Source organism: Lupinus angustifolius, chromosome LG02 (assembly GCF_001865875.1).
Source record: "Lupinus angustifolius cultivar Tanjil chromosome LG02, LupAngTanjil_v1.0, whole genome shotgun sequence".
Taxonomy (NCBI): Eukaryota; Viridiplantae; Streptophyta; class Magnoliopsida; order Fabales; family Fabaceae; genus Lupinus; species Lupinus angustifolius.
Genome location: NC_032010.1, coordinates 20,319,909 through 20,331,446, shown reverse-complemented (window position 1 = coordinate 20,331,446; position 11,538 = coordinate 20,319,909). Strand labels below are relative to the sequence as shown.

General features: G+C 31.5%; 1 protein-coding gene across 2 annotated transcripts; it reads left to right on the top strand.

Moving 5' to 3' along the window:
• LOC109338344 (cyclin-D4-2-like) lies at positions 6,223 to 8,998 on the top strand. Of its 2 annotated transcripts, XM_019575555.1 has the most exons (6): positions 6,226 to 7,000; positions 7,454 to 7,540; positions 7,631 to 7,729; positions 7,828 to 8,029; positions 8,131 to 8,255; positions 8,415 to 8,998. In XM_019575555.1, the coding sequence occupies exons 1-6, from the start codon at positions 6,674 to 6,676 to the stop codon at positions 8,673 to 8,675; spliced, it is 1,101 nt and encodes a 366-aa protein (XP_019431100.1). In that variant the 5' UTR covers positions 6,226 to 6,673; the 3' UTR covers positions 8,676 to 8,998. The 2 variants fall into 2 exon arrangements, with proteins under 2 accessions (XP_019431105.1, XP_019431100.1); XM_019575560.1 differs by lacking the exon at positions 7,454 to 7,540 and having other exon boundaries at positions 6,223 to 7,000.

Sequence of the window (11,538 nt, the reverse complement as noted above, 5' to 3'; positions counted from 1 at the left end):
AGAACTCTTACAGAGAGGGTCAGATGTATGAGACTGAATGCTGGACTTTCCAAAGTATTTTGGGCAGAGGCACTTAGTATGGTATGTTATGTCATCAATAGATCACCACGGGCTTCATTGGATGGTAAAGTTGCAGAAGAAGTATGGACATGTAATCCAGTCAATTATAATATGTTACACATTTTTGGTTGTCCTACTTATATACATGTACCCAGTGATGAACAATCTAAACTTGATCCTAAGTCAAAGAGGTGTATCTTCATTGGATATACCAAAGGTGTGAAGGGGTTTAAGTTCTGGGATCCAGTTTCCAGAAAGGTGGTGTTGAGCAGAGATGCAGTGTTTGATGAAGATTTCATGATGAAACAGTCAGTTTTGACAAAGGTACATGCCAAATGGAGAGACTTTGAGATCAAATATGATTCAAGTGAGCAATGAAATGGTTCAGGTGAATAAAGGTAAGGAACCATGCACTAGTTCAAGTCAAGAACATGATGATTCTTCAGAGAGTTCAGGTGTTCAAGGGTATCTACTTGCCAGAGACAGGGATAGACATCCTATCAAACCTCCAGAGAGATATGGCTTTGAGGATATGGCTTCAGTTGCTCTCCATATCAGTTCAGGAGATCCATGTAGCTTTCAAGAGGCTATAAACAGCCAGGAGAAAGAACAATGGATGGGTGCCATGATGAAGGAGATGAAGTCTTTACAGAAGAAGCAAACTTGGGAGCTTGTTCCATTGCCCCCAGACAAGCATGTAGTTGGGTGCAAGTGGGTGTACAAGAGGAAGCCAGCAGTATCAGAAAAAGAAGGGGAAATGTTCAAGGCTCGTCTTGTAGCAAAAGGGTATTCACAGTAGAAAGGGATCGAGTACAATGAGATTTTCTCCCCAATGGTGAGACACACTTCTATCAGGACAGTGCTTGCCTTGGTAGCCAGCACTTAGAACAGATGGATGTGAAGACTGCCTTTCTCCATGGTGAATTAGAGGAGAAAATTTCCATGACACAACCAGAGGGGTTCAGTGCAGCTGGACAGAGTCACTTGGTTTGCAAGTTGAAGAAGTCTCTATATGGGTTGAAGCAGTCTCCCAGACAGTGGTACAAGCGGTTTGACACTTATATGTTGAAGCTTGGTTATAAGCGTTGTGAGTATGATTGCTGTGTTTATGTGAGAAGCCTTGACGATGGTTCGTTTATTTTTCTGTTACTTTATGTTGATGATATGTTGATTGCTGCTAATCATTTGAGTGATATCAATGAGCTGAAAGTCATGCTAGGTAAGGAGTTTGACATGAAAGATTTCGGGGCAGCTAGGAAGATTCTTGGGATGAAGATTCACAGGGATAGGGGAGCAAGAAAACTATGGCTCTCCCAGCAAAGCTATGTTAAAAAGATCTTAGAGAGATTTGATATGAGCAATGCTAAAGTAGTGAGCACTCCATTGGCAAATCACTTCAAGCTTTCCCTAGATCAGTGTCCAAAGACAGATGAAGAGAAGAAATACATGTCAAAGGTTCCATATGCCAGTGCACTGGGTTGCTTGATTTTTGCTATGGTTTATACTAGACTGGACTTGGCACAAGCAGTTAGTCAAGTATGCAAGTACATGTCGAAACCAGGGAAGCAACATTGGGAAGCAGTCAAATGGATTTTTAGATATTTGAAGGGGACTACAGGTCTCGGTATCATGTTTGGCAGCCAACAGAGTAAGCCTTCAGTTATTGGTTATGTTGATTCGGACTATGCAGGAGACTTGGATGATAGAAGGTCCACAACGGGGTTTGTCTTCACCCTTGCAGGTGGACCAATTATGTGGAGATCATCAGTTCAGTCTGTTGTTGCTATGTCCACAACTAAAGCAGAGTACATGGTGAAGCTTCTAAGGAAGCCTCGTGGCTTATGGGGCTAGTAAATGAGTTAGGCATTGAGCAAGGTGGAGTTCCACTGCATTGTGATAGTTATAGTACTATCTTCTTGGCAAAGAATCAGGTGTATCATGCTAGGACCAAACATATTGATGTGAGATTTCCTAAGATCAGAGAGTTGGTAGCTTGTGGGCAAATACTATTGCAGAAGGTTCACATTTCAGAAAATGCAGCTGATATGTTAACCAAACCGGTTACCGTGGACAAGTTCAGGCACTGTCTAAGCTTGTGGAACATTCATTGATGTTAGACTATGGAGCGCCCCCAACACAATGGCGGAAGATGGAGATTGATGATATTCGCCAAGGTGGAGATTGTTGTGCAATGACTCATATCTCTAGATAACAACAATACAAGTTATGGGCTTGGGCTGATGTAAAGGGGTTGGGGTAGAGGGCTATATATATTGATGTTATGTAAACCTAATGTAACAAGGAGAAGAATAGTAAAACATTAATTCTTAGTCTCTAATAATATATAGTGGTATTCACTCAACGCTCCCGGGGACGTTGGCACGATTGACCGAACCTCGTTACCAAATCTCTTATGTTATTCTTTTGTCTCTTTACTATTTGATTGTTTGCTTGTTCCCAACACTAAAACGTAAAAAGTTTTCAAAATCAAATTAAATAACACCCTTGCATGTCCATGGCACCGAGATTACAACCATGAACTTAACTTTCAAAGGACAAATAAAAAAATCGAATTCACAAAATTTCACAAAAATTAAGTAGTTGTAAAACCAAGTAAAATAGTCAGAATCGCCTCAATTTATTGTGGTCATTTTGAAGTAGGGGGTAACATGAAAAAATGATGGTGGTGAAGTGAAATGCAAAGAAATCCTTGGGGTGTTCCCTCCAAACCAAGAAGAACACATATCACTTGGAAAAATTGCATGTGTTGCACTTGAGGTTAGAGACTTGGACAAAAACACTTAAATGTCCCCACAATATAATATACGTACTAAATGATTTTGGACCCATATGACATTATATATATGTGTGATATATCTCATTTCGAGTTTCAATCCAATGGTGGATTTGAAGAAAAATAATTGACCAAGAAATTACTGATGGTATAAAATTTAGTAGAAATTGTTTAATATCAAATTTCTAAGATTATGTTTAAAGTCATATAAGTCTATAATTCCTGAGTAGAAGAATTTTGTCTTTGACATTGGTGGCCATTGAGAACACCACTGAAAAAGATGGTTCGAAGGAAAGAAATGTTAGCAGCAACTCCATTTTTTGTTATTTAAAATCGTGGTTAATTCCTCATAAAATATAATTTGGAATTATTGTTAATTAATATAAATATTTACTTGCCATCACTATTTTTTAAGTAATCAGTGGGCTAAACACCCAAAAAAATTGAAATTACAATGAAATCAGTGTAGGAGTGGAAACTCCCATTACATCAACAAGTAAAACCTCGAAAAGGTTAATGGGTGGTTTTGCTAATAAAAACAACGCACCAATATAATCATGACTCATATGATACCTATTATTCAGTTCATATAATTAACAAAGAGAAAGAAATATATATATATACATCAGACAATATAAATAATTTTTTTAAAATTGTCAATATATCATTCTTCATTTATTTTCAATTATAATTGATTCTTAATTAACTGTAAAAATCTTTACAATGCATGTATATTAACTCATTACAAAAATAACATATGATAGTTGAGTTTAAAATCTTTCAGTGAGTATAAAGTTTTTATACTGTTAACATATTATCTATTATTAATTTGTATTTCTTTTGTTTGAAAATCATTAATAATTAATATAAGAATGATGAATGATTTATGACATTGTAAAAAATATTTATGCTGTTAATATATACATATTAAACTCATAATAGTTAAGTTAAATAACGTATTCATATATTGGATTCGGCTTAAAATTGATTACAGCCTTGGTAAAGTTTTACAAAATTTAGGCAATTAGTTAAGGGCCCTCGATCATCTAAGGACATCAATTTTTATATTATTTAATAAATCCAATCTCCTCATAGTATAAGTTATTGGTTATATATTTTATTGTGAGAATAATTTTCGACTCCTGTTAGTCTCTGTCGTTTTAAAACAAATTATTATCCATTTAATATCATGTATTAATTTCCAAAATTATTATCATAGTTGCTATAGTTTTCCTAAGAGATATTTTTTTTAGTTAACGTTAGTAGGTTAAAATTTATAGCGGATCGCTTTATTCATTAAACACTCAGCCGATAAAAAAATAAAAATATAATTCTATAATATTTCTTTCCTTAAATTTTATTAACAATCTTGTAGAGATAAAGTTACACCAATAATCTAAGAGTTTTTATACTATTATTATATAAACATTATAATTAAAAAATATTGACTTTTAAAATATAGGTACTTCAAATAAATAATGGACTAATTGTGTATAAAATTTTAAATTATATAATAGTACACTCATACTTGTAACAACTTCCACTGTCAAAATAATACTATAATTGCGATTTTTTTTATGTTAAAGATAGATGGAATAAATTAAATGTGTTGTAATTGATAATGAAATGTGACAATTATTTATTTTAAAATATTGGTAATGTTGACTAAAAAGCTTGAAAAGTACAAATGAATTAATTAGTTAAATGATTTATATCATATTAGAGAATAAATTAAACATAAATTTAGCCTCAGATCACAGATTTGTTAACACTACCTGGAAATAATAATATCAAAAGAAAATAAAGTGAAACAGTTCATTATTCATGAACATTTTGATTTTTCTTTTTAGTTTAGTTTTTCGTTTTGGCGGTGGCGGGGAAAGATGGAGGGAAAGAACAGTTAGTGGAAACGCGCGCACTCATATGAGATGAGAGAGAAAGAGGAAATGAAACAAAAGCTAATTAATCAAATTGAGAAAATAATCTATAATATTCTAGAGGACAAAAATACATCTACGTGTAGGTAAACTTAGAAAATATTATATCCACAATAATAATATAATGTAGAGAAAATATATATGTACTAGTTTACCTAAAATTTATTTTAATTATTATTCATTTTTAAATAAAATAATACAAATAAATGTATATTAATATTTACACTAATATGCATACGTATTACATTCCAATAATTTATGAGTGAGATGGTATCATGATACTCAATATAAGTATATATCTATATAATTATAAATTTATTAATTAATATTTTTTATATTATTTAATATTATATACAATTTAATTATTATTTTTGGATACTATCAAGATATCTTCTTACTCTTTTGGTAATGAAATAATTTATTTACCTCTTCAAACAAGTGTTACTATTCGAAATCGAACATTTAACAATTTAATTGCATTGAAGATCTAATATGATTTTACACTACTAGACCAATATTTATTTAATTTATCTGATAGTGAATTTCACTTATTAAAAAGAGTTATATAAACATGAAATTAAACTTAAAAATGTATTAGGTATACGTGGATACTCATAAATAGATACGAATAATGTAAGTGTTTTTTATAATATTATTACATTATCTAATATTCTTATGATAATAGTTGTTAACTCTTAAAAAACTTAATACACATAAACAACATATATCTATATACTAATAATATATGAGTTTTTATATTATTGATACAATATCTTGTCTAATGTGTTAGTCATTATTAATTTTTAGATAAAAAATACAATAAATAACACTAAGATCGTGTAACACTTTACATCAATAATAATATGTAGTAAGCTTTAAAAATAATAAATATAAATGATAAATATTCTGTAAAATTTATTTTTGGAAAAAATGTTTTTAAAATATTAAAAAAATAGTTTTTTAATATATATATTCCCTGAAAAGGAAATAAAAGAAGTTGTGTTGAGTTAGGAAAGTAAAATTTATCTGTTACATATTTTTGTTGGCAATGTATTAGCCAACAGTAACAACTCTTCGCATATTTGGTTACTGCATTATTACTAATAGTTTCGTAACTCAAAGAAAGAAACTTAAAATAAGTAACTTTCTTTTTTCCAATGTGCACAATTGCACTGAGAATCTTGTCATAGAAATATTGATAAATCAAATGTACCAAAGCCATAAAACAATCTACAACCCTTCAATTCTTGCATATGAAAACATCTGAACTAGAAGTATCTGAAAATTGATTACTACTTACTATTTACCTCGTTAATATTCATCTCTCCATGTTTTTTTTAATAATTATTCTTATTATTTTTAATCCATTTTCCACTGATAAATTTGTCATTTTTTTGGTACCTAGATGCACCCTTTTCCTTGATCTACCTCATAGATCATACAAATACTCTCATCTTTGGTTTCTATGAATTTGGCACTAAACCCTTCCAATTCCAATATCTACCAAGACCCTTCTCTCTGTCTCTTAACCCCACATACTCTATCCTCTCTCTAACTTTTACCCTAAAAGGAGGCGTTGGTTCCTTCATAAGACCCTCTATTGTATCACTCTTCTCATCCAAAGAGAAGGAAGTGAGATAGTGAGAGAGTGAGAGATAAAAAAGAGTTGTTGGGTCTATAGTTTTTTGTTCTTATTTCATCAGATTGTATCAATTTGTTCTTTTAATAATCGTTTCTTAAGAGATCTTTACATACCCTTGTTGTAATTTAAGAGAACCCATCTATAATCTCAACTAAAGTTTCATTTTTTGTTGTTACTTGTTGAAAAAATTGTATTTTTTACTTTTGGGGTGTGAGAATTTTTGATTTTGAGGTTGTTGCAATGGCACCAAGTTTTGATTGTCTTTCAAGCCTTCTCTGTTTTGAAGATAACAGTATTTTTGATGAAAATGATTATGTGGGTTCAGTGGAGACGTTGGAAGAGGATACTATGTGGTATCCTAGTTATCGTCGAAACCTTAATCAAACTGAGCACTTTGCTGTTGAACCAAATGAGTTTTTGTTGTTGCCATTGCAAAGTGATGAGAGTTTGAATCTGATGGTGGAAAAGGAATGTTATCATTTGCCTCGTGAGGATTATCTCAATAGGGTGAAGAATGGGGATTTGGATTTTGGGGATAGAAAAGAGGCAATTGACTGGATTCAAAAGGTGGGTTCAAGATTTTGTTTCCTTATTTTTCAATGAATCTAAAATCTAAATTTTCCTTAGTATCAAGATTTTCTATATTTTTATTTGATCTTGAAATGGGGTGTTTATGAATTCCTCATATATCAATGCTTTTGATGATCTTAAATTTAAACAAAGTGTTTTTTTTCCTGCAATTGGAAGCTTTTTATTTGGATTAGGAAGCATAATTCTCTGTTTGATGAAGTTTCCTTTGGTGAATTTAATCTGCTTTAAAAAAATCTATGGATTTTGTTATTAATCTGAAGTTGATCTCAATGGATTTCTTTTGTTTTTCCAAATCTAGACCTGCACATCACTTTTACATCTATATGGAGCCTTTGATTGTTGTAATAAGGAAGGATTGTCTTATATTTATCCGATCTGAATTGCCCTGGATTATGCTATAACTTATGAATCGATGTACCTGTTTTATAGGCCGGGTCGCACTTCGGTTTTGGACCTCTCTGTGAATATCTATCCATAAACTACTTGGATCGATTCCTATCTGCATATGAATTACCAGTGAGTCAATGAATGAAGATAAAGAACAATGAAGACATTTTTTCTTCTTTATATTATCCATTGATTTTGATCTGATCTTTCGACTTTCAGAAAGATAGAGCTTGGACAATGCAATTGTTGGCTGTGGCATGTTTATCTCTGGCAGCCAAAATTGATGAGACCAAGGTCCCTATGCCTCTAGATTTGCAGGTAGAATATTAAGTTCCATGCTTTATACATGTTAAGTCAAATAAATGGTATTTGATCTTTGATTTTGCATGTATTGATTCATTTTTTTATTCATATAGGTGGGTGAATCAGACTTTGTATTTGAAGCTAAAATAATACAAAGGATGGAGCTTATGGTACTGAACACATTGAAATGGAGAATGCAGTCAATTACCCCATTCTCCTTCATTGACTATTTCCTTAGCAAGGTCAATGATGATCAAAGTCAAATAAGGTCTTCAATTTTGAGATCCATCCAACTTATACTGAGTACTATAAGAGGTACTAGCTTTTTTTCATCCATAACTTTCTGCATCAATAATAATACTTATGATAAAGAAGTACTAAAGATAGTAATCTGAAGAGGGTTGGATTCAATGCAGGTATTGACTTCTTAGAGTTTAAGCCATCAGAGATTGCAGCAGCAGTGGCAATATCTGTGGTGGGGGAAACCAAAACAGTTCACACTGAGAAAGCAATTTCTGTTCTGATTCCACTTGTGGAAAAGGTAAACTTAGTGGTCCAATGACAATAAAAAATTATGCTTTTCTTTTTTACTATGATCATTTCAACTTGATTACTTGTTGTACTGATCAAATGCAATTAATTCATTGTTTTTTTTTTGGTTTAATTGATACATAAGTTGTCTTATTTATGGTTTTGGCAGGAGAGAGTGTTGAAGTGTGTTAAAATGTTACAAGAGTTGTCATCAAACAATGTCTATGCTGACCATACAAGTGGTTCTTCTGTTCCTGTTCCTGTTCCTGTTCATGTCCCTTGTCTACCCCAAAGCCCAATAGGGGTATTGGATGCAATATGCTTCAGCTACAAAAGTGATGACACAAATAAAAGTGATGATTCAAAGGGTGGTTCATGTGCAAGTTCTCCACATGATAGCCCAAGTGCTAAAAGGAGGAAGCTAAAATAGCTTTTATGGTAATTTGTCTTTGGGAGTTTTTACCATCCCTCTAGGATTGTTTCCTAGAAAAGGGTGTTAAAGTGTTTTATGCAAAAGTGCCCCCTAAAGGGATTATAAAATAAAGAAGGAAGGGATAGATAGGAAAAATAAAAAGATATCAAGAATCAACAACCAAGTTTTAGTGCATGGTTGAGTGGACCTCATACTTACCTTATCATATTTGGACTTTAAATTATGGAGTGTCTTACATACAGACTATTTCAAAGTTGTGTAATTGTGATGGTAAGTTTTGAGATTATAATATAAAGTTGTGAGATTATACATGGAAACAAGTAGCGGTGTTGTTAATCAATTAAATTAGTTAATTGATTAAACCAACTTGGTTTTGTTTTAAATGACTTAAAGGAAAAATATTATATTGAAAACTTATTTAATTCATACTTTAAAAGCCACATATCCCTTTATCTTTAGTTTATCAAACAACTACTCACACGAATTTAGTTTGAGTAGGTGAACTATAATCTTTTATGGACTAACAATTAGTTTCCTTAAGGCTATGTTTTTTGAGGGTGAGAGTCTTGATTTAAAAGAGGGTGGATGGGAAGATATTATTTTGGGAAGTGACTATCTTATTTGAGAGTTAGAGGAAAGAGGAGAATTTTTCAAAACTTTTCTAGGCTTTGTAAAACTTTTTACATCTCTATTTTCATATTCTCTTAATTTGAGATGTTTAACTTTTCTTCTTATCTTCCTCCCTTTTCCTCATTATTCCCAAGGTGGAAATGAGAGAAAATGAAGTGCTTTTGTGTTGATCAAAATTATCCCATAATCCAAATTTAATAATTTTTTTGTAAATAAATAAAGGGGAGAAATTCACTCACTCCTCATCCTAGCCATCAGTTCTATGGAAATCCAATGGTTTGAATTAGTGAATAGATCTAAACCATTAGATATCTATAGAATTAATGGCTAAGTTGGAATAAGTGAATCCCTCCTCATAAATAAATGAGTCTTCAAGGATATGATGATATGACATGGATCACCATTGACATAAAATATATTAGACAATGCAACGTAGTAATTAAGCATTCCTTCTCTTCCGCTTTTGCCTTAATAATGTCGATTGAAAACGTGACCTAACATTATGATCTTGAAGAAGAATAAAACATGCCCAACATGCCTGCAATCATTCACCATTTAGTTGGTGACTCTTACCATAGCACATACTCATGTTCCTAGAAACAACTATTTTATTTCTTTGTATGATGAAAAATGGATAATCATTTTAACTTGGTAAAACTTTCTTTAATCTCATTGTAGGAATAGTCTAGTCTTACATTATAGTAAATATCAATTCTCTCACTTACTCTTTAGCGAAGTACATCAACATGTTGAACTAGTTATCATGTCATTGGTATGAATGCTCTCTAGTTGTAACTTACCATCATCCAAATCATTGTGTTCAATGATAATCATAGATACTTTGCAGAGGATTAAAATATAGGATTTCTAGCTAGTTAAATTGTACTTCGATTGTTACGGTGCAAAACATATCTATTTTGAGCATACTTAATCCTGGCAAGAAGTTTTTCATACATCTTTTGTCAGCTTCAGGCATTGCAATATGCCCTTATTCGATAATTAATAATGCAACACATTTTTGTATCATGGATTGTCAAGATGTATCTCTAAAAAAAATAATTAGATGTCATGATATAGATTTTCTGGAATCAACATCTGTCTTATTGACATATGTGAATCCTATCAAGACATTGTTTTCATTATCCAAATATAAACTTCTCTTGAATGTTCCCCTCATATATCTTAGTATCCACTTTGTCGCGTTTCATTACTCTTTGTCAAAATTGATGAAAAATTGGTTCGCAAGTGCAAGCCTTACCCAACCATAAATGTTGAATGAGTTATTTTTTTGAACATGAACCTGATCCTAAAACCCAAAAATTAACTTGAACCCAAATGTCAACTTGATTAGCTTTTGAACTTAAACTCAACCCAACACCCGATTAAATATAATGCATACCCTTTTAAATAAAGTATTCTCAATATTACTTATTATTATGAATATGTAATTTGTCATATGAAATGATATATATGTAGATATTCTATTAATTATGTACATATATGGATACATGATAAAAAAAATAAAGAATGAAAGATGTATACATTCTGGCAATAAATCATTTGTTAAGAGTGTCCTAAATAATTAGTAAAAACAATTGAAAAAACCTATTAAAAATATGAAATTATATTAATTGATAAGTTGTTAGAGTAAAATACACTATCTATATTGGAGAAAGAGATATCATTATTGTATAACAATTGAATATGCACATAGCACATGAGTAACCATGAGACAGAACACACATAGTCATGATTGAGGCAATAATCGAATAAACGTGTAGAGTCGAGTCCTGCTCATCTCTGTAAATTAAACACTATAAAATTAATTAAATATATAGCTTATAATATGCAAACATATTCTTAATCAAATTAAGTTATACTATAAACAAGGCAAAGATACTGACACAAAAAGAGAACTTGAAAAATGAAAATAAGGTTCAATAGTAATAAAAGTAAACATATTAAGAGTAATTAATATACTTCAATGCCAAGTTTCCATCATAAAACAACCATGTGGAGGAAAGTCCTTCATCAACAAAGCATTAGAGGATAACATCATGAAAGGAACAAGCATGGAGACATAATCTTCTATTTAATAGAATCTTGTGATAGATATTCACATGATCCCATCATATGGACAATTTGTCTTGGATCTCATGCACCAAATTAAATCAGGATCTCAAGAAAACAAATTAAGAAAAAACATTAAAAAAATCAAAAAAAGGAAAGA

What these genes read in the sequence shown, in the direction of transcription:
- LOC109338344 (XM_019575555.1), top strand. Translation starts at nt 6,674, where the DNA reads ATGGCACCAAGTTTTGATTGTCTTTCAAGCCTTCTCTGTTTTGAAGAT. An exon ending in CAATTGACTGGATTCAAAAG is followed by an intron (nt 7,001 to 7,453) that starts GTGGGTTCAAGA and finishes CCTGTTTTATAG; the next exon opens with GCCGGGTCGCACTTCGGTTT. An exon ending in CTATGCCTCTAGATTTGCAG is followed by an intron (nt 7,730 to 7,827) that starts GTAGAATATTAA and finishes TTATTCATATAG; the next exon opens with GTGGGTGAATCAGACTTTGT.